Source organism: Pieris brassicae, chromosome 7 (assembly GCF_905147105.1).
Source record: "Pieris brassicae chromosome 7, ilPieBrab1.1, whole genome shotgun sequence".
In the NCBI taxonomy this organism is placed as follows: Eukaryota; Metazoa; Arthropoda; class Insecta; order Lepidoptera; family Pieridae; genus Pieris; species Pieris brassicae.
Genome location: NC_059671.1, coordinates 10,617,901 through 10,641,383, shown reverse-complemented (window position 1 = coordinate 10,641,383; position 23,483 = coordinate 10,617,901). Strand labels below are relative to the sequence as shown.

At 33.8% G+C, this 23,483-nt stretch overlaps 4 protein-coding genes across 4 annotated transcripts; 3 read left to right on the top strand and 1 right to left on the bottom strand.

Moving 5' to 3' along the window:
- The first annotated feature begins 276 nt into the window (after window positions 1-276).
- On the top strand, window positions 277-4,411 carry LOC123712365. The gene is made up of 4 exons (XM_045665403.1): window positions 277-491; window positions 3,060-3,239; window positions 3,785-3,929; window positions 4,273-4,411. Exons 1-4 carry the CDS (start codon window positions 309-311, stop codon window positions 4,287-4,289), a joined length of 525 nt encoding a protein of 174 aa, XP_045521359.1. The 5' UTR covers window positions 277-308; the 3' UTR covers window positions 4,290-4,411.
- Window positions 4,412-4,812: 401 nt separating this feature from the next.
- Window positions 4,813-11,890, top strand: LOC123712363 (C-type mannose receptor 2-like). The gene is made up of 7 exons (XM_045665400.1): window positions 4,813-4,900; window positions 5,414-5,527; window positions 6,197-6,337; window positions 8,113-8,307; window positions 8,592-8,725; window positions 10,917-11,037; window positions 11,517-11,890. Exons 1-7 carry the CDS (start codon window positions 4,849-4,851, stop codon window positions 11,699-11,701), a joined length of 942 nt encoding a protein of 313 aa, XP_045521356.1. The 5' UTR covers window positions 4,813-4,848; the 3' UTR covers window positions 11,702-11,890.
- Window positions 11,789-14,934, bottom strand: LOC123712366. Its single transcript, XM_045665404.1, has 4 exons — window positions 14,775-14,934; window positions 14,582-14,699; window positions 13,281-13,449; window positions 11,789-12,287 (listed from the first exon to the last, which is right to left on the bottom strand). The coding sequence occupies exons 1-4, from the start codon at window positions 14,828-14,830 to the stop codon at window positions 12,109-12,111; spliced, it is 522 nt and encodes a 173-aa protein (XP_045521360.1). The 5' UTR covers window positions 14,831-14,934; the 3' UTR covers window positions 11,789-12,108.
- Window positions 14,935-14,975: 41 nt separating this feature from the next.
- LOC123712362 (macrophage mannose receptor 1-like) lies at window positions 14,976-22,542 on the top strand. Its single transcript, XM_045665399.1, has 7 exons — window positions 14,976-15,632; window positions 16,180-16,293; window positions 16,974-17,114; window positions 17,635-17,835; window positions 18,321-18,454; window positions 21,483-21,603; window positions 22,215-22,542. The coding sequence occupies exons 1-7, from the start codon at window positions 15,581-15,583 to the stop codon at window positions 22,469-22,471; spliced, it is 1,020 nt and encodes a 339-aa protein (XP_045521355.1). The 5' UTR covers window positions 14,976-15,580; the 3' UTR covers window positions 22,472-22,542.
- The last annotated feature ends 941 nt before the right edge of the window (window positions 22,543-23,483 follow it).

Sequence of the window (23,483 nt, the reverse complement as noted above, 5' to 3'; positions counted from 1 at the left end):
AAGTGTTAAACTAATTAGTTTAAAAAAGAAGGAATCCAGCTACGAGAGGAAGCCATGAGGTTGAGGTTGAAGGTACTGTGCCGATTCCTTTCTTTCTTTCTCTGCCAATTATTCCAAATATTGAGCAATCATAAATTAAATGAATACAGTCCACTATTATATATTAATTTAAATAGGTATAAAGATATATTTATCAACCCGCGCCGCCACAACGTTTTGGATGCCACTGAATATATAACCTCAACCTCCATTCCCTTTCGAACTATCAAACTTGTCAAACATACTTTTGTAAAAACAATATTCCACCCATGATCAGTTTAACTCCGTACAATTTTCAACCAATATTCCATCGTTTTATGGTGGTATATAGGTGCATGCAAACTGTGACAGACTCTGTAACTTTCGTTCTGTCCTGTCTTTGCTGTCAATGCTGGGAACCCATGCCACTTTCCCAATCGTCAGGCGGATACACCTTTTACGCTGATGTCAATGTTAGTATATTTTCATATTATATATAGTAGTTCCACACGCGCGGGCAGCTTGGTCCTAAGATCTGTTGCTAAGTAAAATTATTAAACAAATATTCTGGGATCATCTAAGGTAGTAATAAAATAGATAGATAGATAGAAAATAAAGTATATAAAGTAACTCCTCGAGCGGTTATCCAAAATCTTGAGCAGTTTTACATCTCAACAGGAAGTTTTTTGCAATAGATCTGTAAAACATAACTTATTGCAACAAAATCTTAGAGACGAGACTCACGAAACAGCCCACTCGCCTGTGAATCCTGGAAATATTATTGGAAAAGGAATATTTAAAACTATGAGTGTTTGATTTAACAAAGCGAGAAATATAAGTGCTAACGTAATGAAAAGTTTTGGAGATAGCTCAGCGAAACTGTGAGGAGAGGTGGAAAGGGTCAAATTGAAGAGAAAATACAATTCAAACAGACAAAGTGGAACTAGACCCAATAACGAGAAATCACGAATTTTAACAAAAACAAACCCTGCAGATAAACTAAAGATGACATGAGCATTAACGTCGACAGCTAGTTCGTTGGTCAGCCTTCTAATGTCGACTTTAACTCCTTAATGACTTGGTTCGACCGTTCATCGTCCTACTGAGGACCAGAAACCAGTGCAGCTTGTGATAAAGAAGTTTCGTGATGAATAGAATACAGAGTCAAAAGGCAATCATAGGAACGTGTGTCAAATGATTACTTTAATATTTATTGACTTTAAGTGATAAAGGTTTCAAGGTTTGATAATTACTTTGAATAAATATGGGGTCACAAATGTTACCGATTATCAAATAGTCTTTATTTTGTGGATCTAGTAATATTGGCAAGTCGAGAAAACCCAAAAGTATTCACGGCTTTAAACTAATTAGACTTCGACTTTGTAAATTTACAAGCTCTGTGACATATAATGACAATGGCAGCTGACATCAGAGCCGTTCAATGTCAAAGTCAAAAATCATTTATTCATATAGGTAACATAATATACATTGCTTCTAATTTTATATTTACTGCCAGTTCTCAAATCAAGGGCGTAGAACGGAAGAGAAGAACTGGCAATAAACTCTCCGCCACTCTTTTTAATTGCCAAGTTTTTGTATTTCACAACGTTTGTAAGGAGCTGCAACCATTACACCATGTTCCACATGACATCTTAAGATATTCCTTAAATAAATTAAAAAATAATAAAATAAATTAAAAACAAAGATTTGTCTCAGATTAATTGAGTTGTTGCTCAGACATTTCGGCTAAGTCCAACCTCTTGTCTTTGTAAAAAAAGGTTCAAGTGATCTATCCTTTTTTGATAAGATTGTGTAGCTTTTTCTAAAAATTCTTATTTATTTATAAAACTTAATTATTTTAGTGTGGTACATTTACGAGAATATCATAATCATACATTTCCTTCTCAACACTTTTTTAGTGCGATAAAAGTCCATATTCCCTTTTTACACAATGAGTTATGCAGATCCTTTTATGCCGTTCAACGATGTATGATTTGTGCATAAATCTAGCATAGTCACAGCATCAATGTGTACAGCTAAACAGTTGTAAATCACTGGTCGTAATGACGAACAGTTGGAGTCGTTAATCTCCCGATACCAAACTAACGTTTAATGTATACCCGATTTATCAAAACCATTATAATGGAGGTCTAAGGGCTGCGCGTACAAATAATTGACGGTTTTTATGTTATAAAGAGTCTTAGATCATCTTAAAATTAAACAACATTCAGCGAGCGTATAACATCTTAAATATATAATTAATATGTAGTGAACAAGTTGTAAAATAGTTTATTATTATCTATATAAATCATTAAATTATTTCAAACTATCTAAAAATAACACTGAAATATATTTGTAGGAACATACCTATCTTGGTAAAACTTAAGAATTTTAAAACGCGACAACATATTGATTGGTTTGGTACGTTTTAGTAGTTTTACAGTGTCTATCCACGAAATTTCACTGACGGCGTTAATAAAAAAATCTGTATTGTCTCTGTATATAGTTGTATATGCGTATTTTAATATACGTGTATTATACGACATACGAGAAAGCTAAAGGATTGATATCTTTGAGATGTGGTGCTGGAGGCGAATGCTCAGAATACCATGGACTGTGAAGAGCACCAATCTCTGCGTACGGACTCCGCCTGTCTGCCATATACTGACAACAAATTATATCACATTTCGGCCATACAGTGCGCAGAGGCTATGAGAACTTGAAGTAACTGATCGTGGTGGTAACACAGAACCGTTCATCAACCAGATGGACCGATCAAGTATTATTGTCCTCGCAACTACACTGTTATAAGGGAGGCGCTGGACGAGACTATTCTCTTCTAGAAGAGCTATTTCCTTGCTGACCACGACACTCAGACATGTGCTACCGACTATAGAGAGAGATACGATATAAACTTGATATTTAAAAGTATTACTAGGATAATCCTTAATCCAAGTTGTTTTATTTTATTAAAGTAATGTATTGTAATTATAATAGTAAACAAAGCTACACAAAATTTGCTTAGTAGATAATTTTTGAAGGTAACGCCAGAGCAAAAGCTCGACACGGGTCGAGCATGTGGTGAACCACTAAAGGCGCAGCACCTAGTGATTAACTTTACACCTGACCGCGATGATTCAATCGAAGTGCAGCAGAAAATTCAGAAGTTCTGGAACCTCGTAGATCAATCATCAGAGTTGGGGACATTTTTGGAACCACCGGTCAGTAAAAACACATAGATAATACCTAATAGTTATATTCTATAGTTTCTTTATCGAGTTGTAAAGTTGATTGATTGATTGTAAGTATTAGATTAGAAACAATGCGGAACAAATAACATAATATATATCGTTAATTAAATTTAAAAAAAAATAGTTTTCACACTATTGCAATACAATAACATTCATTTATTTACGATTTATTCGTTGATACAAACCGCGCTAATAGAATTAACATTAAATTGTTGAATGTTAATTTTGCATACGAGCCTAATCCGAATCATTGAACATGTTGAAATGTATCAAATTAGTTGAAGTATTTTATTTGTTGTGGTTCGAAACGAAATCATAAAATTTATACAATTAAACGTATCATATGGATACTCGTATGAAATGAAGAGTCGTGCTCCAAACCACAAACAGCTGGTACCAATTGAAGGTGTCTAATGACGTGTAATAGAAACAATTCTATTCACAATATCTTTCGATATTATTCTAACGTTTAAGACTTATCAGAATATTGTTAAAACCTAGTTATTTGTCTTCAGTTTGAGCCAGATGATTCAACGACAGCAGCAACCAGCAAGGCTTCACACAAAAGTCTTCGGTCACTTAAATCTAACCATTCGTATACAACTAAAACTAGCAAGGAATACCCAGAAGTACATATTTTGAGGACTTTGGATACAAAGGGTAACTTCAATGACTAATATTGACTTGTCCTGCGTCACTGTGAAGGTTAGCTCTCTCTCAAAGGAGCAACAATTCCGTTATAAGACCCAATTCTCTGTCAAATCCTTTTTAAATGCTTTGAGACAATCTGAAATATGGATAAATATTCGTTGTTGTTGAGGTAAATACGCCCAATGAAGTTCCAATAATTATTTCGCGTTAAAACTCATGTCTGTATTAATTAATTGTCTTTGGTAGAACAGCAACTAGCAATCTGTTGTGTAATATCGTGATATATTTTGTTCATATAAAATCATTTACATTTTAAGCTTTATTTATATTCATTATAAATTAAATTTTTCAGGAAAATCAAAAACCTAGTAATGAAGGACTTGTAATGACTGTTTATTTACGTTTTTTTAAATGTATTTAAGTGTTTCTTTGTATGTGTTTATTGTTAATTTATAAACTATTTTGAGATACAATTTGATGTATTAATTTAATAAGGAAACCCCTTATTTCGGTTTGTTCGCAATATTTATATTAAGCGATGCGATTACACCATTTTTATCGTACGACAATATATTTCAATTGAAGTGCTTGTAGAGGGTAAAAAGTTGAGTTGTTTGGGAACATCCAATCGCAAAAATGATTAACTTCGATCTTAGGAATTATATTTGTCTTATCTTAAGCTATTTACTGTTAATCTAGAGTCCAATGTTCATAAATAAATATGCATTTTCAAGGCTCTACTATATTTTCAATGGTTCTTTGGCTATGTTTACTCCAGTATTTTAGAGAAATTGCAACTCAAGATTCATATATATATTTTTGCACACAAACTGTTGACAACCATTAATAACTACATGTCGTATGTTGTAAAAGTACATACAACATAACATAAATATAAGTTTATCCCTGTGATGCAACATATAACATAATGCACCGTCGCATAGTGCTCACAGTTTTGCTGGCAGTTATCGCAACGATTGGTAAGTTATTATATTATTTATATCATATAACTTTTGCTTCATATATTTCTTTACATCGCATAAAATACGAGTGAAGCTACAACAACGCTTTCTGTATCTGTTTCCTGGTCATTTGTTTGTAGTCAGGGTCAAGTAGGTGATCAGGCGTCTGTGCCCGATACATGACGTCAAGTTTTTGGTTCCAAAGATTGGATCGGTTCGAATCGAATCGAATTAAAAAGAAAAACCAAAGCACAGCCAGGATTTATAAGAATAACTGCCAACAATATTGTTATATATGCTTTTAAGCTACTCCTACAGAACTACGTCCTTAGTCCAGAAACGTAGGGTTCGTACATCTGCAAATAACCTCAGCATTCCCTTTCTTATCTTGGCGATGAAATCATCCAGTTTTCATTTTAGTATTTTCAACAACAGCTTAAACCATATGTGGGAATAAACGTTGTATTTTCAAACTCTTCCAATTGACACTTTATATGAAAATATTAATACAATTTTTCCGTATGATCGTAGATGCGAGGCGGTTCCGATGCGACTACAAATATTTTCCAAAAGCTGAAGGCTACCTAAAGCTGCACAGGATTCCCGCGAATTGGAGAGAAGCTCGCCTAAGATGTCACCTTGAAGGTATATGTTACAATGAAATTTCAATAATACACAATAATAATTACACAATTTGATTTCCTACAAATACTTCGGTCAGTTTCGTTCTATAAATGCGATAACATATCTGACATTAACTTCTTTTATCTTTGGGTATGTAAAATATAACATCGTAAATATAAATTGTCATTATGGAAACCTAAATTAACTCAAAAAACCTCTGACCCTGAACCAAAAAGGGAAGCCGGGTATCACCCGTGGCTGTTTTGTTATTTATCTCATTTTTGAAACGGATATTGAAATGCGAGATACGGCAAAATGCAAAAGGTATCCATAGGTCTGTTAACATCGGAAATTAAAAATACTCATGCTTCATACACTGTTAGGATTATGATTCTCTTCAAAATAATATGTGAAAATTATTAGTATTATTATAATTATACTAAACATAGATATATATAGATATATATAAGTTTATATATATATATAAACTTGATAAATTAAAGTTTCCTAGTTTTAGCAACTTTTTCGACGTTTAAATATTCATTATTCTTTTGAGATTGAATTGTACCAAGGACTACGCTTATTTTTATTTAGTTGTAAAGTATCTAAAAAACTAAAGGATTGTATTTTAATTTTGAAATTTAGATTTTCCCTATACTATAAGCATGTATACTTTATAAAAAAAATCAGGAGCGAAAATTGCATCACCTCTAAATGATGAGCTGAAGACCGCCATGGTGTCAATGATGGATGTTACTCCCAAGCTCAAGTGTGGGGTGTTTCTGGGCATCCATGCAACATTCTCCAGAGGAGACTTCTTCTCCGTGGAAGGTTAGTATATATTACCCTGAGTGTTTATTCATTATAACAATACATTTCGTCGGTCAGACCGTAAGGACTGACTTCGCCAGACGCAATATGAAGGCAGATTATATCTATAATAAATTAAATAGGCTGCTTAACATCTACCCGCTCACCGTCTACAATCTAAAAATACGACTTAAGGACTTTTTTATGAACATACCCTACGCAGAGTTAGAGCTTCTTCTGAGACCTAGTATGTAGTTACAGACTTTATTCATTCACTCACTGACTCACTCACTCACACATTTGCACTCACACACTCACTTATGCACTCAAGCGTGTTGATGACAGTTTAAAATCAATAACAAAAATAAATAAAATAAGAGATGTAACTAAAATATATATAAATTAAATATTTTAAGGAATGTATAATTAAGTTTGCTATGAAAGAGCTGGAAACCCTGACACAGGTATTTTTGACTTAAAAGGTTTCGCAAGACATACACATTGAAATAAATAAAATAAAATATGTGTTTATTCATTTTAAGTACATATGCATTACAATGTGTAAGATTTGGGAACCCTTTTAAGTAAAAAATACTTGTGTCAGGGTTTCCAGCTCTTTCATAACAAACTAGTTAATTCCATAACATAGTTAAAAGTTTAGCGTTATATGAAGTGACCGTGTCGGTTTTACAGTTCCATCGGGTCCTGATAATCCTCCGGAAGCGCAGGATAAAAATTAAATGTAAAGAAATTACGTTCCGACTGCGTGTCGAATACGAAACTCTTTCCTTAATAGGCTATCATGTTGTTTGATCACAGCACGACCTTTACAATGATAACAGCGTTATCGATAATTATCACTCATACACACCTACACTTTTATATGCTAAAACGATTCGCGTAATAAATGTATGCTTTCAAATTATCTACTTTCATTATATCTTATATTTGCTTAACTACGACGGCGTATTATCAGAACATAATATCGTAAACTTAAATGATTTGTTTTTAATTTGAACCACTTGTTCCTGAGATTAGTTCGTTAAATTGCATTGCATTTAAATTATAGTTAAATTAGTTTGTCTAGTAAGGCATTATGTAACGAAATCGATAAAAAATGCTCTACTGTGATCGAGAAGCAGGCAGAGCATTTTATGATTTTAAAAAATCTGGTCTTAAACGTCGAGAAGTCTTTTTAAAAACTATTCGGAACTATTCTAAGGTGTAAGCTACTAGATTTTTTTTTATGCTCTGTGTATACAGGTACTATTTAGTATCCTCTCTGAAGATCTGTTTTGTGATATTTTTTTATTAGCAAGTCTAAGGTTTCACGGTGTTACAAAACCATAAGATCATTGATGCACGTGCTTCAAAGGACCTCACGTTATCAGTTTGTATTATACTCAAGAATATCTTTAGTCAGTTAGTGAAATCTATTAACATAACGGTTAGCTGAAATCGCGAATAGGCAAAGTAGCATTGCTCATGAATTTACTAATGAGAATATTACACGTGTGCCGTATTAATTAGTTTTCTTTATACGTAGGCGTAAGCAATTATTCACGAAATTAAGATAAAATTAGTGTTGTTATTTTATCAACCAATAAAACCTTATTAAACCTACAAGCAAGAACTTAACGTGTATTTAAAAAGTGACGACAGAATTATATAATCCTTTATACTGAGTTATGTCTACGACATTCTTTGGGGAAAAGGATAAAAACCGTGATGTATATGCATTAAGAAATAAAGACCACTCCTCTTGGGTTTTCTCCGTTTAAAATACTTGCTTTCAGGAGTACCTCTCTCCCAAATTCCTCACACTTGGGCGGATGGTGAGCCTGACAACTATAACGACACAGAGAGCTGTCTTCTCATGACGGAGGACAGGGAGTTCGCTGATGTCAACTGCCGGGATACATATCCTTATTTATGCTACAAGAAAACTTCGAATTCACTTGTTATGAACGGGTGCGGTACGACAGATCCTGGTATGTACTTCCTTATATATTATTTTAATTAAACCAACAAAATATAAAATCAAATATACCAAAAATGTGTAGATATATATATTTCAAAAACTACTGGACTGGTTTTGATGAAACTTGGGTTTTTACCAGTTTTGAAGAATTATGTGAATAAACATTGTATGTTTATTATTTATAGATACATAAATTTAGTGATTTATATTACCTACAACTTTTGTAAGCCTATTTTGTTTATTTTTCTTGAAAATAAGATTGATTTATTATTTAATATTAACTTAATATTGCAGAGTACGAATTGGACAGTCGCACAGGCAGCTGCTACAAGTTGCACACGATTCCACGCACCTGGTCCAGAGCCTACATGGCCTGCGCTGCAGAAGGAGGATACCTGGCTATTATCAACAGCGATACTGAAGCTCAGGTCTGTGTTTAATTTAATATTTAACAATATAACACTAGTACACTATCAATGAAAATTATAAACATGTTTTTTGCTTAAACTAGCATAATGAAGTACTGTTTTATAATCTGCTGAGAGCTTACATTTAAAAGAAAGGAATTTAAAATATAATACATTTTGTATACAAAGTAAAATACTCAGTATCGATCCTCATAACAGAGCTAAACACATATAAGAAAATACAAGTAGGCCTTTTGGCTGTAAAATCTTGATCTTGTCTAAACGCTTAATCTATGTACTTTATACACTAACTGTTAAAGAAATTAAAAAGACACTATCAGTAAATAAAAAACCCGTTACGCCAAGTTCTAGGCATCAACCACAGATATCTACTTGATTTACTCCAGACATAAGTGGTCGTCAAACATTGGTCTACTCAAACCACTAGAACCATCCTCAACTACACTTGATTTATTTTCAGAGACACCTTTGCGAATCATAATTATTATTTAATATTAATGTTAGAAGGACTCGTATCGCATTTCTAATCAAATATCACAATGAATACAGAACTGTAATTATTTTTGGAATGTACATACTTTATTAAGTTATATACAGTGTAAATACTGACACTGAGGGGACTGTGTATTTTATAATAGAGTGTTGTAGTTAAATGGAGAAAATAAAAATATGTATTAGAAACAGAAACATTTCAGACTAATGTTAGTACTTATGTGTACATAAAAATAATGCTATTGCGTATAGTCTGTTATTTTTGTCTGACGTCTTTTGTTCGCTTTGTTAGCAACAGTAATTTTGTTGTACTTTTTTAGTTATTTTGTTTAGCTTAATGCTCGGCGGAGGCTCAAGCTCATCCGTCTCATCTTCTTCATCTCCTTGTTCTTGACCCTCAATGTTCCTCATTGAATCCAAAATTTCTTTGTCCATGAGTTGAGAGGCGTTGTAAGCAGGCAATTTTCTACTTCGCTATGTTATTTAGAGTTTATCATTGTATGGAAGACAAGCAAAACCAACCAGAGCCTATTGATTTCGATTGAGTTCGTCGTTAAATCGAGGAGCGTCACATGGAGTTTAAACTGTAATTGTCATGAGAGTCTAAAACATTGATGCCATCAACTTGAAAACTAGCGCTAAGGACTCACGAAGCGGTTTGAACCCGCGGCCGCCGCGGTGGCGGTTTGGATTTTTATTTTCAAAACTCACGAGATCGGAGTTTTGTGCGGTTACGCAGCCGTCGCGGTTGCGATTGTCGCCCGGAAACTTGGCGGTTATCGGAATACGGGTTGAGAGACAGTCGGACGGGCGGTTTAACGATCAGTTGAGTTCCAGACCGCCATGGACACACACAAGAAACGAGTTGTTTCGTTATACTAACTTCACAGAATTAGAAAAAGAAGGCCTAAAAGATTCACCAACGAGTAATAACAAATCGCCCCTCCCGCCCCCCACTGCCCACTGCGGTCGCCCGCCAACCGATCGCAGAGCGCGTGGGAGCAACCGCGCCCTCTGGTACAAGATGACCGCCGGCGCAGCGGGACCCGCAAACATTCGCACACGCCGCGAGCATAAAACGAACCGTGAAATGTGTTTTAATTTCTCACATAAATATCTGTATTCTACAAAAGCTACGGGCGGCAGGGTGAAACCGCTTCGTGGGTCCTTAGCGTAAGAAATCTGGTTACACAAGAAATTAATAGTATTAAACAAAACTATTCTGATTTGTATTTTCAAATATTCTATTTTTTCCTATATTTCTTGTCTATAATTTAATGCATAGACTTAACATTCCTTTGTCAAAGAATATTTTCAGTAATAAAATATTTAATCAATCTTTTATACATATGAGTTTGTTGTAGGAAATTGTCTTTTGAAAATTATTTTTATCAGTAGAAAGCTACACTATTGTTTGACTTCTGGGACCTATTTGATTGTGATATGTGATATTGGTATAACACGGAAACAAAATCATAGGCCAGTATACTGAAATGGGAAACATAGTTCACTCAACTTCAATTTGTAGTATACTATGAAATAGACAATTTAAACGACTGGGTTAAATATATTTTATAGGATTTTCCAGAACCGGCTTTGTACAATACTAAGATCATTTCCTAGATAAATTCAAAATCATTTAATTTATTATAAGACAGATATATGTATATTTTATATATAAATTTACGAAATTTTCTAGGTGGCAAAGGAAATATTCGCTAAACACCCCGCTGGTAAGATTCTGGGTTACTACTGGAAGGACGTAGCTTTCATCGGCTTCCACGACTGGGGAGAGCACGGCGAGTGGCTCACAATCAATAGTAAGTGTACAATTATTAAAGGCAATATATATTATTCCTCTTCCACCTGGCTTAGCAGTGTTTCGTTTTTAAAAAGCTTATTATAAATAACATGAACTAAATTCCAGATTATTCCTAGTTTTGTAAATTCACATTTCATGATCTTAGCATAGTCCATAAACACATTTACCTATATCTTGTGTAAAGCTTTTTGTTGATAATCGTTTCCATAGAACGAATTGATCAGAAAAAATGATCTGCCTTTAAAAAGGTCGTGGTCTTGGCCTCAGATATCTGAATTAGTTTATTTTCTTAATAAGCAAATAGTTGATCAGCCTTGTGTGCCTCTCGACTATTTAGCTCTAAGGTATACCGGTTTTCTCGCAATGTTTTCCTTCACCGTACGAGCGAATATTAAAATGCGCACATAGTAAGAAAAATCTATAGGAGATTAACCGACACAGTTAAGCAACACTTATATTGCTGTATTATCATTCTAGGTGACACTCTCCAGGGAGCTGGTTACACCAAGTTCTCGGGTGGAGAACCCAATAATGCCACCACAGGAGAATATTGTGGTGCTATCTACAGGAATGGCATGTTTGATGATCTGTGGTGTGAGAACCGATATGCCTTCCTCTGTGAGAAGGACCCAGGAAGCCTTATGTGTGAACAGGACCAATAACCAGGAAGCCAAGCGAAGTGAACACGACCAATAAATTATCGATATAAATATGCACCGTATCACTAATTAATGAAACTGAAAAAAAAATATATTTCGGATTCATATTTATTACCGTGACAATTTCAAGCGAGAAATGGAAAATCAATAATTCAATGGTGTAAAATAAAATGAACGAGTTATCTAAACTAAGCTACTTCGTTTTCTTCGACTATGACCAGAGAACCCAGCATCAAAAATAGCCCTGTGAGCAAGAGAACCCAGCATCAAAAATAGCCCTGTGAGCAAAGCTAGTTTTAGCTTTAATTAATTTTGCGAGTTTTGTCTCTTCACATTTATACAGATTGTAAAATTTTAACTCATACACAGATTTTGATCGAAACACGTTTTAAATATTGGGAATTGTTATTTTAGTGATACATAATCTTCATATCCTGACAGTCTCGCTTAACCCTGCTATCAAATTGTCGCATTTCGTGCCATCGTGTATTATCGCACTCCTCCGATAAGCAGTAGCCGTGTGTGGAACAGGGACAGCAATTGTTGCACTCACAGAATGCACAGCACGATTTTACTGCGTCCCATGCACCTGCATTTAATCGTTATAGGTTAAATGTTGAAATCGGAGTAATGTCAATAGAGTCATGGAGTCATTGCAACTTTGAATTTACACAAATGCGTCGTAATTATATGTTATGTATCCATCTATTACATACTTCTTAAAATAAATGACTAGTGTTAAAATGGCAGATAACGGTTGAAAAATAGGCCGAACTTAATGGCGATACCGAATCCCCTTGGGATTTCTTTGAATTCGTTCAAAATTACGAGGCTAACTTTTTCCTAACTTGTCCACAAATCCCCAGTCGTTCGACTCTCGAAGAATATTAAGTCAGGGTCTCGTTTCAACTCAAATATCAATTAGCTTGCGTCGTTTTTGCTCAAAGCAACTCAACGCCTTTTCTATGTTAATTATAAGTTGCTAACTTGCACTACCGCAGGTGACTTTGAGTTAAAAGGCTGCGTCCCGGTTATTGAAAGCCTTGGAAAACTTAAGACAAACTTTCTATATAAATTCTTGATATTAACCACTGTATTATATACAGTAGGCGTAAACAAATGCAACGTCTGGTCGAGTGAATACATTTCTTATAAAACAACTGGATTCAAGGACAATTCTATAAAGAGCTTTGTGTTGTATTCATGTCATTTTTTTTTATAGAACAGGGGGCAAACCGGCAGGAGGCTCACCTGGTGTTAAGTGATACCGCCGCCCATGGAGACACTCAATGCCAGAGGGCTCGCGAGTGCATTGCCGGATGTCTGTGTGTATTCTTTAAAGACAAGTCATGATCACGTTAATAAACCTAAAAACAGGGCTAGCAATACACCTAAAGCTAATTCTAAGAACCTTATTCTAACATATATAATTACACTCCTCAATTTTAATTTATTGTGACTCAGACAAAATTTTCACCCATTTGTGACACTGGGGTTGATTTTAAACCTATGTATCACCTCAACTCTAAAATCTTTTAAATCATGCGTTTTAGACTGTCAATTATTGTTATACTTGACTTACCAAGTTTCATAGCAAGCTGTGCGAGTCTCAAGTAGGTGGTATCGACAGTATCGTCAATAGGCGCTTGGCATATCCTGACCACCTCGGGAGGGGGAATATATCCCCTCTCCTTGACCGTAACACGACGAGTGGTAGAGAATAATGGACATGGGCTGTTTGGGTATACTTTCTGAAACAAATGAATCCTGATAATATATATAGCATGTATTATGATGGTAAGGCTGATCCTTCAGTATAATTTTTTTGGCCTTTAATATATCGGGGATGCTTGGCGGACCCTTGCGATACAAAAAGTTCCCTTAGGATTTGTGTGCGGCGATTATGCTGGCTACGCCATTTCGAGAAAGTTGCATGGATATAATTAGCGCATCGCCTGATTCGTAACTTTTCATGTCATTTACTCAGGTGTCTTGTTCCTTACATCTTTTACAAGTGTGAGTGTCTTCGAAAATAACATACCAGTGTTTGAATGCGCACCAAAAATGATTATCATAAGTACAAGCGGGATAAAAATGCATGCTCTCACTTTAGGTTAACGATCGAATTTTATTATTTTTTCAAATTATCTAAAATATATTCATGCAAACACAGTTTTTTTATCAATGCATAGTTTTAATACGTAAGTAAGTAAATCATATTTGTGGAAAATAGACATTTTAAAGGCTCGTCAAAGAAACGGTTACATTGCATGTAAGTTTCCTAATTATTCTATTTTAGTATTGTCGCAATCTAGTTTCAAGTTAGCACAACTTAGTGATACAATTAATTCTCAGCTCGGCTGCCTGAGACAATGTTCGCATAACTTGCACTTCTTAATGATATAGTTTGTTTGTACTTCGTAATGTAATTCATTACGAAGTGGCTTATTTGAAAGGTTCAATTGAATTCATTTAAGTGTAAAATTTATTGGGTATAAGATAATGCTTACATTGAAATAATAAAGTCACACATCAGCGCCGTGAATGAATCTAAGTTATGTCTGAACACTCCAATTGATATAATTTATGACTTTTGTACCATAACTAAAACTTACTTATTTTTTTTATTTTTTTTGTAGATGTTCTACTAAACTTACGGAAGAAAAAGACGGAAATATATGTCGTTAGCTGTTCATTAATTTAAATAAGATAAAGTTATTTCGGACGTGGAACATACATAAATAATTTGTAAACAAGTACACAGTAATATGGCGCCATTGTTTATCTAAGTAACTTCACACTTGATTTAAATAAAACACATTCTGTTTCTGATTTATGTTGGAAAAGGATTATTTTATTTCTGTCTTTTGTTATGCTACTTACAGTCGGCCATCGGCGGAAACACTCCGGCTTAGGTTTCCTCTCCAGCAGTAACTCAGCTGAGGTGTTCTGAACATCACCTTTCCACTCTCTTCTGCGACTCTTGCAAATTGGTCGGCATCTGATAGTAACTATGTTTTATAAGCATTCATAATAATGAATACAAATTAGTCATTACAAATATTTTACTACATACTTGCATAGATGACTGGTCTTTTTTGGGTCGAGTTTTCTTTCCGGCAATTTAAGCATTCTGGTTTATATTTTCAAAGAATTTACGTCTAATTGGGTTTGTGATCGGTGTTATGGATAGGATTATTTCTATTTATATTGTGTCATGGGATGTGCCAAAAGGGAATTGTCAAGAAAGAACGAGGCTATATATCAAACAAACGAGTATATACGTGTAAAAGTAAGTTGTATTTATTAAATGGTACTTATCTGTGGGCATGTTTTATACATTTTTTGATGACAATGAATTGCAATTATTCTCTCTATGTTTTCGTTTAATGATAAAAACGCTCGTTTTAGTTTGTTGGCAATAACATTTATAAGCTACAATAACAATGATATCGCTCGACTTCGATATCAATAAGAGTGTCCGTAGAGTGTGAAAATATGGTTTGTTTTGAATCGTTTTTTCGCCAAACGCATTTAACATTCGCTCGAACGGAAAACATCGTAAGGAAACTGGCTTGCCTTAGACCCAAATAGTCGACGGCGTGTATCAGACACAAGACGCTGATCATCTATTTGCGTATTAGATTGACAAATGTTTTTTTGGCAAAGCAACGCTCGCTTCAAGATATTATAATATTTTTAAATTCTTTCTTGGCTATGATTTCACCATTTTTGTAAAGAGATAGCAACCGATATTCATTTATATATATTTTCGCACACATGAAACTGTTGACTACATTGATAACAATATATCGTACGTTGTAAAAGTATATAAGAGGAACATAAATATAATTTTATCTCTGCGAACCAACATAAAGCATAATGAAAGGTTGCATAGTTCTCACGTTTTTGCTGGCAGTTATTGCATCGATCGGTAAATTATTATATTTTTTATATTAACTCAAACGTGCGCCTAACATAAAACTAAGATCTTTAATTATTCCTGTACTTTATTAATTAAAAATCCAGTGAAGCTAGAACAACGCTTTCTGTATCCTTTTCCTGGTCATTTGTTTGTAGTCAAGGTCAAATAGGTGATCAGACGTCTGTGCCTGACACAGTTTCAAGTTTTTCGTTCCAAACATTGGATCGGTTTTCCTACCGTACGTGGGCGTGTTAAATGTGCAATTAAAAAGAAAAACCAAAGCACAGCCAGTATTTAAAAGTATAACCGCCAACAATACTGCTATATATGCTTTTAAACTACTCCTACAGAAGTACGTTCAGAAACGTAGGGTTCGTACATCTGCAAATAACCTCAGCATTCCCTTTCTTATCTTGGCGATGAAATCATCCAGTTTTCATTTTAGTATTTTCAACAACAGCTTAAACCATATGTGGGAATAAACGCTGTATTTTCAAACTCTTCCAAATGACACTTTATATGAAAATATTAATACAATTTTTCCGTATGATCGTAGATGCGAGGCGGTTCCGATGCGACTACAAATATTTTCCAGAAGCTGACGGCTACCTAAAGCTGCACAGGATCCCCGCGAATTGGACAGAAGCTCGCCTAAGATGTCACCTTGAAGGTATATGTTACAATGAAATTTCAATAATACACAATAATAATTACACAATTTGATTTCCTACAAATACTTCGGTCAGTTTCGTTCTATAAGTGCGATAACATATCTGACATTAACTTCTTTTATCTTTGGGTATGTAAAATATAACATCGTAAATATAAATTGTCATTATGGAAACCTAAATTAACCCAAAAAACCTCTGACAAGGGAACCCGGGTATCACCCGTGGCTGTTTTGTTATTTATCTCATTTTTGAAACGGATATTGAAATGCGAGATACGGCAAAATGCAAAAGGTATCCATAGGTCTGTTAACATCGGAAATTAAAAATACTCATGCTTCATACACTGTTAGGATTATGATTCTCTTCAAAATAATATGTGAAAATGATTAGTATTATTATAATTATACTAAACATAGATATATATATATATATATATATATATATATATATATATATATATATATATATATATATAAACTTGATAATAACTTGATTCCTAGTTTTAGCAACTTTTTCGACGTTTAAATATTCATTATTCTTTTGAGATTGAATTGTACCAAGGACTACGCTTATTTTTATTTAGTTGTAAAGTATCTAAAAAACTAAAGGATTGTATTTTAATTTTGAAATTTAGATTTTCCCTATACTATAAGCATGTATACTTTATAAAAAAAATCAGGAGCGAAAATTGCATCACCTCTAAATGATGAGCTGAAGACCGCCATGGTGTCAATGATGGATGTTACTCCCAAGCTCAAGTGTGGGGTGTTTCTGGGCATCCATGCAACATTCTCTAGAGGAGACTTCTTCTCCGTGGAAGGTTAGTATATATTACCCTGAGTGTTTATTCATTATAACAATGCATTTCAATGTGTATGTCTGAAAATGAACCCTTTTAAGTAAAAAATAACTGTGTCAGGTTCAGTTCAGGTCTTCAATAACAAACTTAATAGTTAATTCCATAACATAGTTAAAAGTTTAGCGTTAATGTAGTAACCCTGTCAGTTTTAACGAACGACCTCTAGGTTGAGGGGCGCACCATCACTTTGTATTATTTTCAGGGTTAATATCTTATTTAAATCTATAATGACAAACAGTTATCTCAAATCGCGAACAAGTGAAGTAGCATTGCTTAGGGGCCTTTACTAATGACAATATAACTTCTATGCCAACTTAATTATTTTTCTTTATCAGCACAGAATTCACATAAAATTAAATTTAATTTGTGTGATAATTTTATCAACCAATAAAAGTCTTGACAACCTAATTAAACTTACAAGCAAGAACTTAAATAGTGTGTGATTTCATAAGTTTTCTCCGTTTAAAATACTTACTTTCAGGAGTACCACTCTCCCAAATTCCTCACACTTGGGCGGATGGTGAGCCTGACAACTATAAAAACGCAGAGAGCTGTCTTCGCATGACAGAGGATAGGGAATTCGCTGATGTCAACTGCGCAGAAATATATCCCTATTTCTGCTACAAGAAAACTCCTGTTACGAATTCACTTGTTATGAACGAGTGCGGTACGACAGATCCTGGTACGTTCTTAATTTATTATTTAAACCAAAGAATATATACAGTCAATACATAATAAATATAGAATCATAAATACCGGAAATGGGTTAATCTATTATATTTATATTTTATATTTCAAATACTACTGGACCGATTTTGATTTTGGATTTTTACCTAAGTTTTGAAGAATTTATTTTTATTATATATACCTATAAAATTTTGAAAGCTATATGTTTTTTTCTTTTTCTTTTCAAATAATATTTAACTACCACAAAATATTCGTCAACCTAGTAACCCTCTTTTTTTGAATTCAGTTCTATTAACTATAGGGATACATTTTTCATTTTGGTACTACATGCACCTACACAATTTTGTTTCCTTCGGAAGTGTGTGAATGAGGAGGGTTCTTGGTTTTATATGACTGACTTATTTATTATACATTAACTCATTTAATATTGTATTTACTAACTATTTACTAAGAATTAACGTAATTTTGTATTAATTGCAGAGTACGTATTGGACAATCGCACAGGCAGCTGCTACAAGTTCCACACGATTCCACGCACCTGGTCCAGAGCCTACATGGCCTGCGCTGCAGAAGGAGGATACCTGGCTATTATCAATAGCGATACTGAATCTCAGGTCTGTGTTTAATTTAATATTTAACAACATAACACTTGTACTTATGCTAAATATGAAATTTATAAACATCTTTTTTGCTGGAACTAGCATAATGAAGTTGTTTTGTAATCTGCTGAGACACAGCTTACATATAAAAGAAAGAAATTTTAAAATATAATACAATATACAAACTAAGGATCGAGCTCATAACAGAGCTTAAAACATATAAGAAAATACAAGTAGGCCTTTTGGCTGTAAAATCTTGATATCTAAAAGCGTAATCTATGTACTTTGTATAGTAACTATTAAAGAAAGCCAAAAGAGACTATCAAAAACTAAAATCATAAAAAAAAACTGTTATGCCATGTTCTAGGCATCCACCACAGATATCTATTTGATATACTCCAGACATAACTGATCGTCAAAAATTCACCATACACTGGTCTACTTGAACCACAAGAACCATCCTCGACTACACTTGATTTGTAGAACAGAGATACCATAGACTTTCTTTGTGAATCATAATTATTATTTGATATTAATGTTTGAAACATTGAAAGCATTCACTGCAAACTCCGACAAACGGCAAACTTGTATCAAGCCTGAGATCTAACCTAGAGCAGATGAGATACCTGGTGATACTTGGAGGAAGCCTTCACATGCGGAAGGGTTCTTGGAAAGTAAATTAGGAAATAGATAAAACTTAGTATAGATAAAGATAGTAAAAACATCAGTGTAATTTATTTTATAAAATATTATAATAAGATTAAAGATAATAATAATTTCTCTATATCTTCCATATAACATTTGCAACAATAAGATTACAGTTAAGAAGGTATTGGGAGACTGGTTTCCAAACTAGGTAAAAACCAGTGATATATAACCAGGCTTCCATTCCACAGGAAAGTCATATTGAGTGGTAACAAAAAGTACATACATATATGGGTAGGCAAACAAATTTAATTTGTTCCTTTTTGCAAGAATTATTTTCTTTTTTATGTTTGTTGCAAGGTCTAATTATTTCATTTCTAAACAATTGTCACATGTATACAGTAACTATTTTTGGTAATTATTTTTCATAGTAGGGGAGCCCACAATGCTAACTGGGGATTTACTTGAGTTACATAGAGACCTATTGTATTGCGTAGCTTAGATAATAATAAGATTTTTTTATATAGTTTTCCAAATATGTAAAAAAGCGAGCGTGTCAGATATTGATATTGATAGCATCCATGCCCTACGTATTTGTAACGTACGTAAGGGTTGAAAAAGAGAAAAAAAATAATTGAGCACGTGATATTTTCTAAGGGGATGTTAAGTGAACCTAAAAAAAGATCTCATCGAATAACCTGCAATTTGGATGTGACGCAAACTCGTGGCCATTAATATTTAATTGATTGTGCAAAACAAAATGGATTCACCTAATCTGATAATTTAAAAAAAATTTAATCATTAAACTTAATTGATTGAGAAGCTCAGGAAATAGCATGCAAATAAAAAAGTGTATGTTGTTCTATTAGAAAACTTGTTAACTAATTAACTTAAAATAATTTAAAACTAAACAAAAAAAAAACATCTTCATAAACTTTTGGCAATTGATCACCTGCAAACATAGACATAACATTTATTACTAACAAAACACACACAGAGAAACACATAAAATAACACCAGATCATTTCGAACACTCCGTCGACAACTTTCCAACCATTTGGTAAAATATTAGAAATGTTTGCATTATAAGCATTGCTCCATAAGCATGCAATGAATCTTGTTCGTAACACTGTGCTGGTTTAACTCCGATTGACAGGGTAGCAAGTTGCTCTTCTCTTTGTAGGTCTTTTTAAGGATGGCAATCCTGGCTTGATTGATCTGATGGCTGGGCTAATCTTTTTCAATCCAAAGAAGTTGCAAGTAAAAGACTGTATATTGTTAATAGAGTCCTGCACATAATTCTCCGTTGATCCCAAATACAGAAATTCATTTTGGAAAATTTCTGGATTCATCAGAAATTGCAAAGGTTTCTTTTTCCCTTTTCGGTACAATACCGGATTGAAATCGCAACCAGTGTCCACTAGTTGCGATTTGCATACAAGCCTTCGTAATTGTTGGGCCTAATTTTTTGTAGAGAGCGGATACGTTGATGTATCGGCGTGCACGAAGGCATAACGCAGCTGTACGTATTAAACTTTAACGACGAATTTTTGTTAGTTCGGCTTGTGGACATCATCAGATTATACATTTATCGTCATCCTTAAATTCTTTCCTTCAAAAAAATTCTTTCAAATATTCTGATCTTTTCTATTTTTCTTGTCTATAATTTAATGCATAGACTTTCACAAAGAAATGATCATTTAACATTCCTTAATTACTTCGGAAGCATAATCGCATTCATAGTATACTGAGTAATGGGCAACATATTTATTAACAGACAAATTATTAAACAATTGGGTTATGAATCTTTCAGAACTAAGATTGAAACATATGTCGGAGAAATATCGTCACTCCATCGACATGGAGATCCTTATATGCTTAGTGGGCGTCATGTGGGTAAAACACAGTGCGAGCTCAAAAGACACGAATAATTATCGTACATAATTTAATATAGTCTCCTTTTAATATTACAAATAACACTTCAAGCCTAAATTATAACGAGCAATGGCTTCCCACCCAACCCAACCGGACCGATCCAACGTCCAACTCATCATCACAATGCTCCTCTGTCTACCTAATCAGCACTACCCTGCGTATATGACCGCACTGTCCAAAATCAAGATGGCGCCTCAACCCCATTTAGGCATTTGCTCGGCTCTGATTGGTCGTAACAATATTCTTTAATGATCCGAAATTATGAAAAAAATAATAATAACAAAACACATCTTATAATAAATAATGATGTTCAAAAGTAATAGAAGAAATCTCAATGATTAATGAAAGTAACAATAAAAAGAAAACAAGAAGTAACAATAAATAGACCTATTACGATATTTAGATGCATTTTTCTTTAATATAAGACGGTTATATTTATTTATTTAGTAACAAAATTTTCTAGGTGGCAAAGGAAATATTCGCTAAACACCCCGATGGTAATATTCTGGGTAACACCGCGAAGGACGTAGCTTTCATCGGCTTCCACGACTGGGGAGAGCACGGCGAGTGGCTCACAATCAATAGTAAGTGTACAATTATTATAGGCAATATATATTATTCCTCTTATTGATACACCTGGCTTAGCAGTGTTTCGTTTTTAAAAAGCTTATTAAATATTATAAATAACATAAACAAAATTCCAGATATTTTTGATTGATTGATACAGATGTAAATTCACATTTCATGATCTTAGCATAGTCCATAAACACATTTATGAATATCATAAATAATAATAATGTTTTAGCTATGGAGACTTAAAAAAATTAACGCTCATGTACGTGTAGTAATTCCTTAAAATTGGTTCTCTAATTTTAGAATGTCACAAAAAAGGTGATTAAATATTATAACATGATAAAAATTACATGCAATAAATAAGCAAATAGTTGATTAGCCTTTTGTGCCTGTCGACTTTTTAGCTCTAATGTATTTCGGGCTCCAGTTTCCTCCCAATGTTTTCCTTCACTGTACGAGCGAAAATTAAAATGCGCACATAGTAAGAAAAATTTATTAGTGAACCTCGTTGAGTCACTTGTCTAACCGACACAGTTCTACTTTAATAATAAAAACTATTAAATAAAAGAATAAGACTTTAAGTGAAGAAACACTTGTAATGTGATACATATTATCATTCTAGGTGACACACTTCAGGAAGCCGGTTTTAGTAAGTTCTCGCCTGGAGAACCCAATCATGCCATCACAGGAGAATTTTGTGGATCTATTTACAGGAATGGCAAAATTAATGATCTGTGGTGTGAGAACCAATATGCCTTCCTCTGTGAAAAGAACCCTGGAAGCCTTATGTGTGAACAAGACGAATCACCTGATAAATTAATTAAAGTGACAAAAAAATCTGATATTTCGGATTCATATTTATTTGGCAATTTCAAGTGAGGATTATAAAACCAATAATTCAATGGTGTAAAATAAATAAATTTGCTTCATACACTAAGGTCTCTAGCCCACCCTGTTCGTTTTGTATATCAATGACCTCTTTAACATCGACAACATCCATTGCTATGCAGAAGACAGCATTTTCTAGGTTTGGATTATTTTTATTTATATTGGCATGTGTCACAATGGGAATGTCAAAATAATGAAAGAACGAGGCTTTATATCAAACATATAAACCCAAAATAAAAATCGCACATTTTCAACCGGATGTAGAACAGATGAAGAGAACTGAACTGAACTCTTTTATACTGTCCTAAGTACTTTTAAATATATTTGATACATACTTAAGACTTGAATCATGGTTGGTCAATTTCAAACATGCGAGAATAAGGAGTCCAATGTTTCCTGGTCACTTTCTTGTTTCCAAATAAATGAACGTAAAAAGTATTTATAGTTAAAATAAGTTATCCACTATTTTACTATCAGACCAGACCTCAACTCAGGTACAGCTTATCAATTACCTGTAGTAGAATACCGTAAGAACCGACATTGAAATCTTTCACACATTTACATAAATCGTTATAAAGTTTTTATAATTTAGCTTCAGCCAGTATTTGAACCCGACACTTCCAGATCTGCAGTTGAACATGTTATCTAGTTTTTCGCTGGTAAAATTGAATTTCTCACTTATTGCATATAGTTTAAGCTATGACCTCGAAAATATTAATATAATACAAAGTTATGGTAACATCTGGTACACTAGCTTTTCCCTAATTTCTAAACTACAGAGGTTTTGGTTTTTTGAATCTGGTGTGCAATTTTGCAAATGTTTTTATTACAAACTGTTCACAAACAAGGATCAGTCTATTCTCCCCAAGTAACCTATGCTCAACATCATTTGTTTTTTTTATATTTAACTACGCCAATCGCAAATACGGCTCATCTGATGTTAAGTGTAATGCCCGCCTTCGACTGCGAGCGGAATGAAGCCATTACGGACTCCGCTACACTC

What these genes read in the sequence shown, in the direction of transcription:
- LOC123712365 (XM_045665403.1), top strand. Translation starts at nt 309, where the DNA reads ATGATCAGTTTAACTCCGTACAATTTTCAACCAATATTCCATCGTTTT. An exon ending in CCTTTTACGCTGATGTCAAT is followed by an intron (nt 492 to 3,059) that starts GTTAGTATATTT and finishes TAATTTTTGAAG; the next exon opens with GTAACGCCAGAGCAAAAGCT. An exon ending in GGACATTTTTGGAACCACCG is followed by an intron (nt 3,240 to 3,784) that starts GTCAGTAAAAAC and finishes ATTTGTCTTCAG; the next exon opens with TTTGAGCCAGATGATTCAAC.
- LOC123712363 (XM_045665400.1), top strand. Translation starts at nt 4,849, where the DNA reads ATGCACCGTCGCATAGTGCTCACAGTTTTGCTGGCAGTTATCGCAACG. An exon ending in CCTAAGATGTCACCTTGAAG is followed by an intron (nt 5,528 to 6,196) that starts GTATATGTTACA and finishes AAAAAAAATCAG; the next exon opens with GAGCGAAAATTGCATCACCT. An exon ending in AGACTTCTTCTCCGTGGAAG is followed by an intron (nt 6,338 to 8,112) that starts GTTAGTATATAT and finishes ACTTGCTTTCAG; the next exon opens with GAGTACCTCTCTCCCAAATT.
- LOC123712362 (XM_045665399.1), top strand. Translation starts at nt 15,581, where the DNA reads ATGAAAGGTTGCATAGTTCTCACGTTTTTGCTGGCAGTTATTGCATCG. An exon ending in GTGCGGTACGACAGATCCTG is followed by an intron (nt 17,836 to 18,320) that starts GTACGTTCTTAA and finishes TATTAATTGCAG; the next exon opens with AGTACGTATTGGACAATCGC. An exon ending in ATAGCGATACTGAATCTCAG is followed by an intron (nt 18,455 to 21,482) that starts GTCTGTGTTTAA and finishes AAAATTTTCTAG; the next exon opens with GTGGCAAAGGAAATATTCGC.
- LOC123712366 (XM_045665404.1), bottom strand. Translation starts at nt 14,830, where the DNA reads ATGCTTAAATTGCCGGAAAGAAAACTCGACCCAAAAAAGACCAGTCAT. An exon ending in AAGACCAGTCATCTATGCAA is followed by an intron (nt 14,700 to 14,774) that starts GTATGTAGTAAA and finishes AGTTACTATCAG; the next exon opens with ATGCCGACCAATTTGCAAGA. An exon ending in GTTTCCGCCGATGGCCGACT is followed by an intron (nt 13,450 to 14,581) that starts GTAAGTAGCATA and finishes CATTTGTTTCAG; the next exon opens with AAAGTATACCCAAACAGCCC.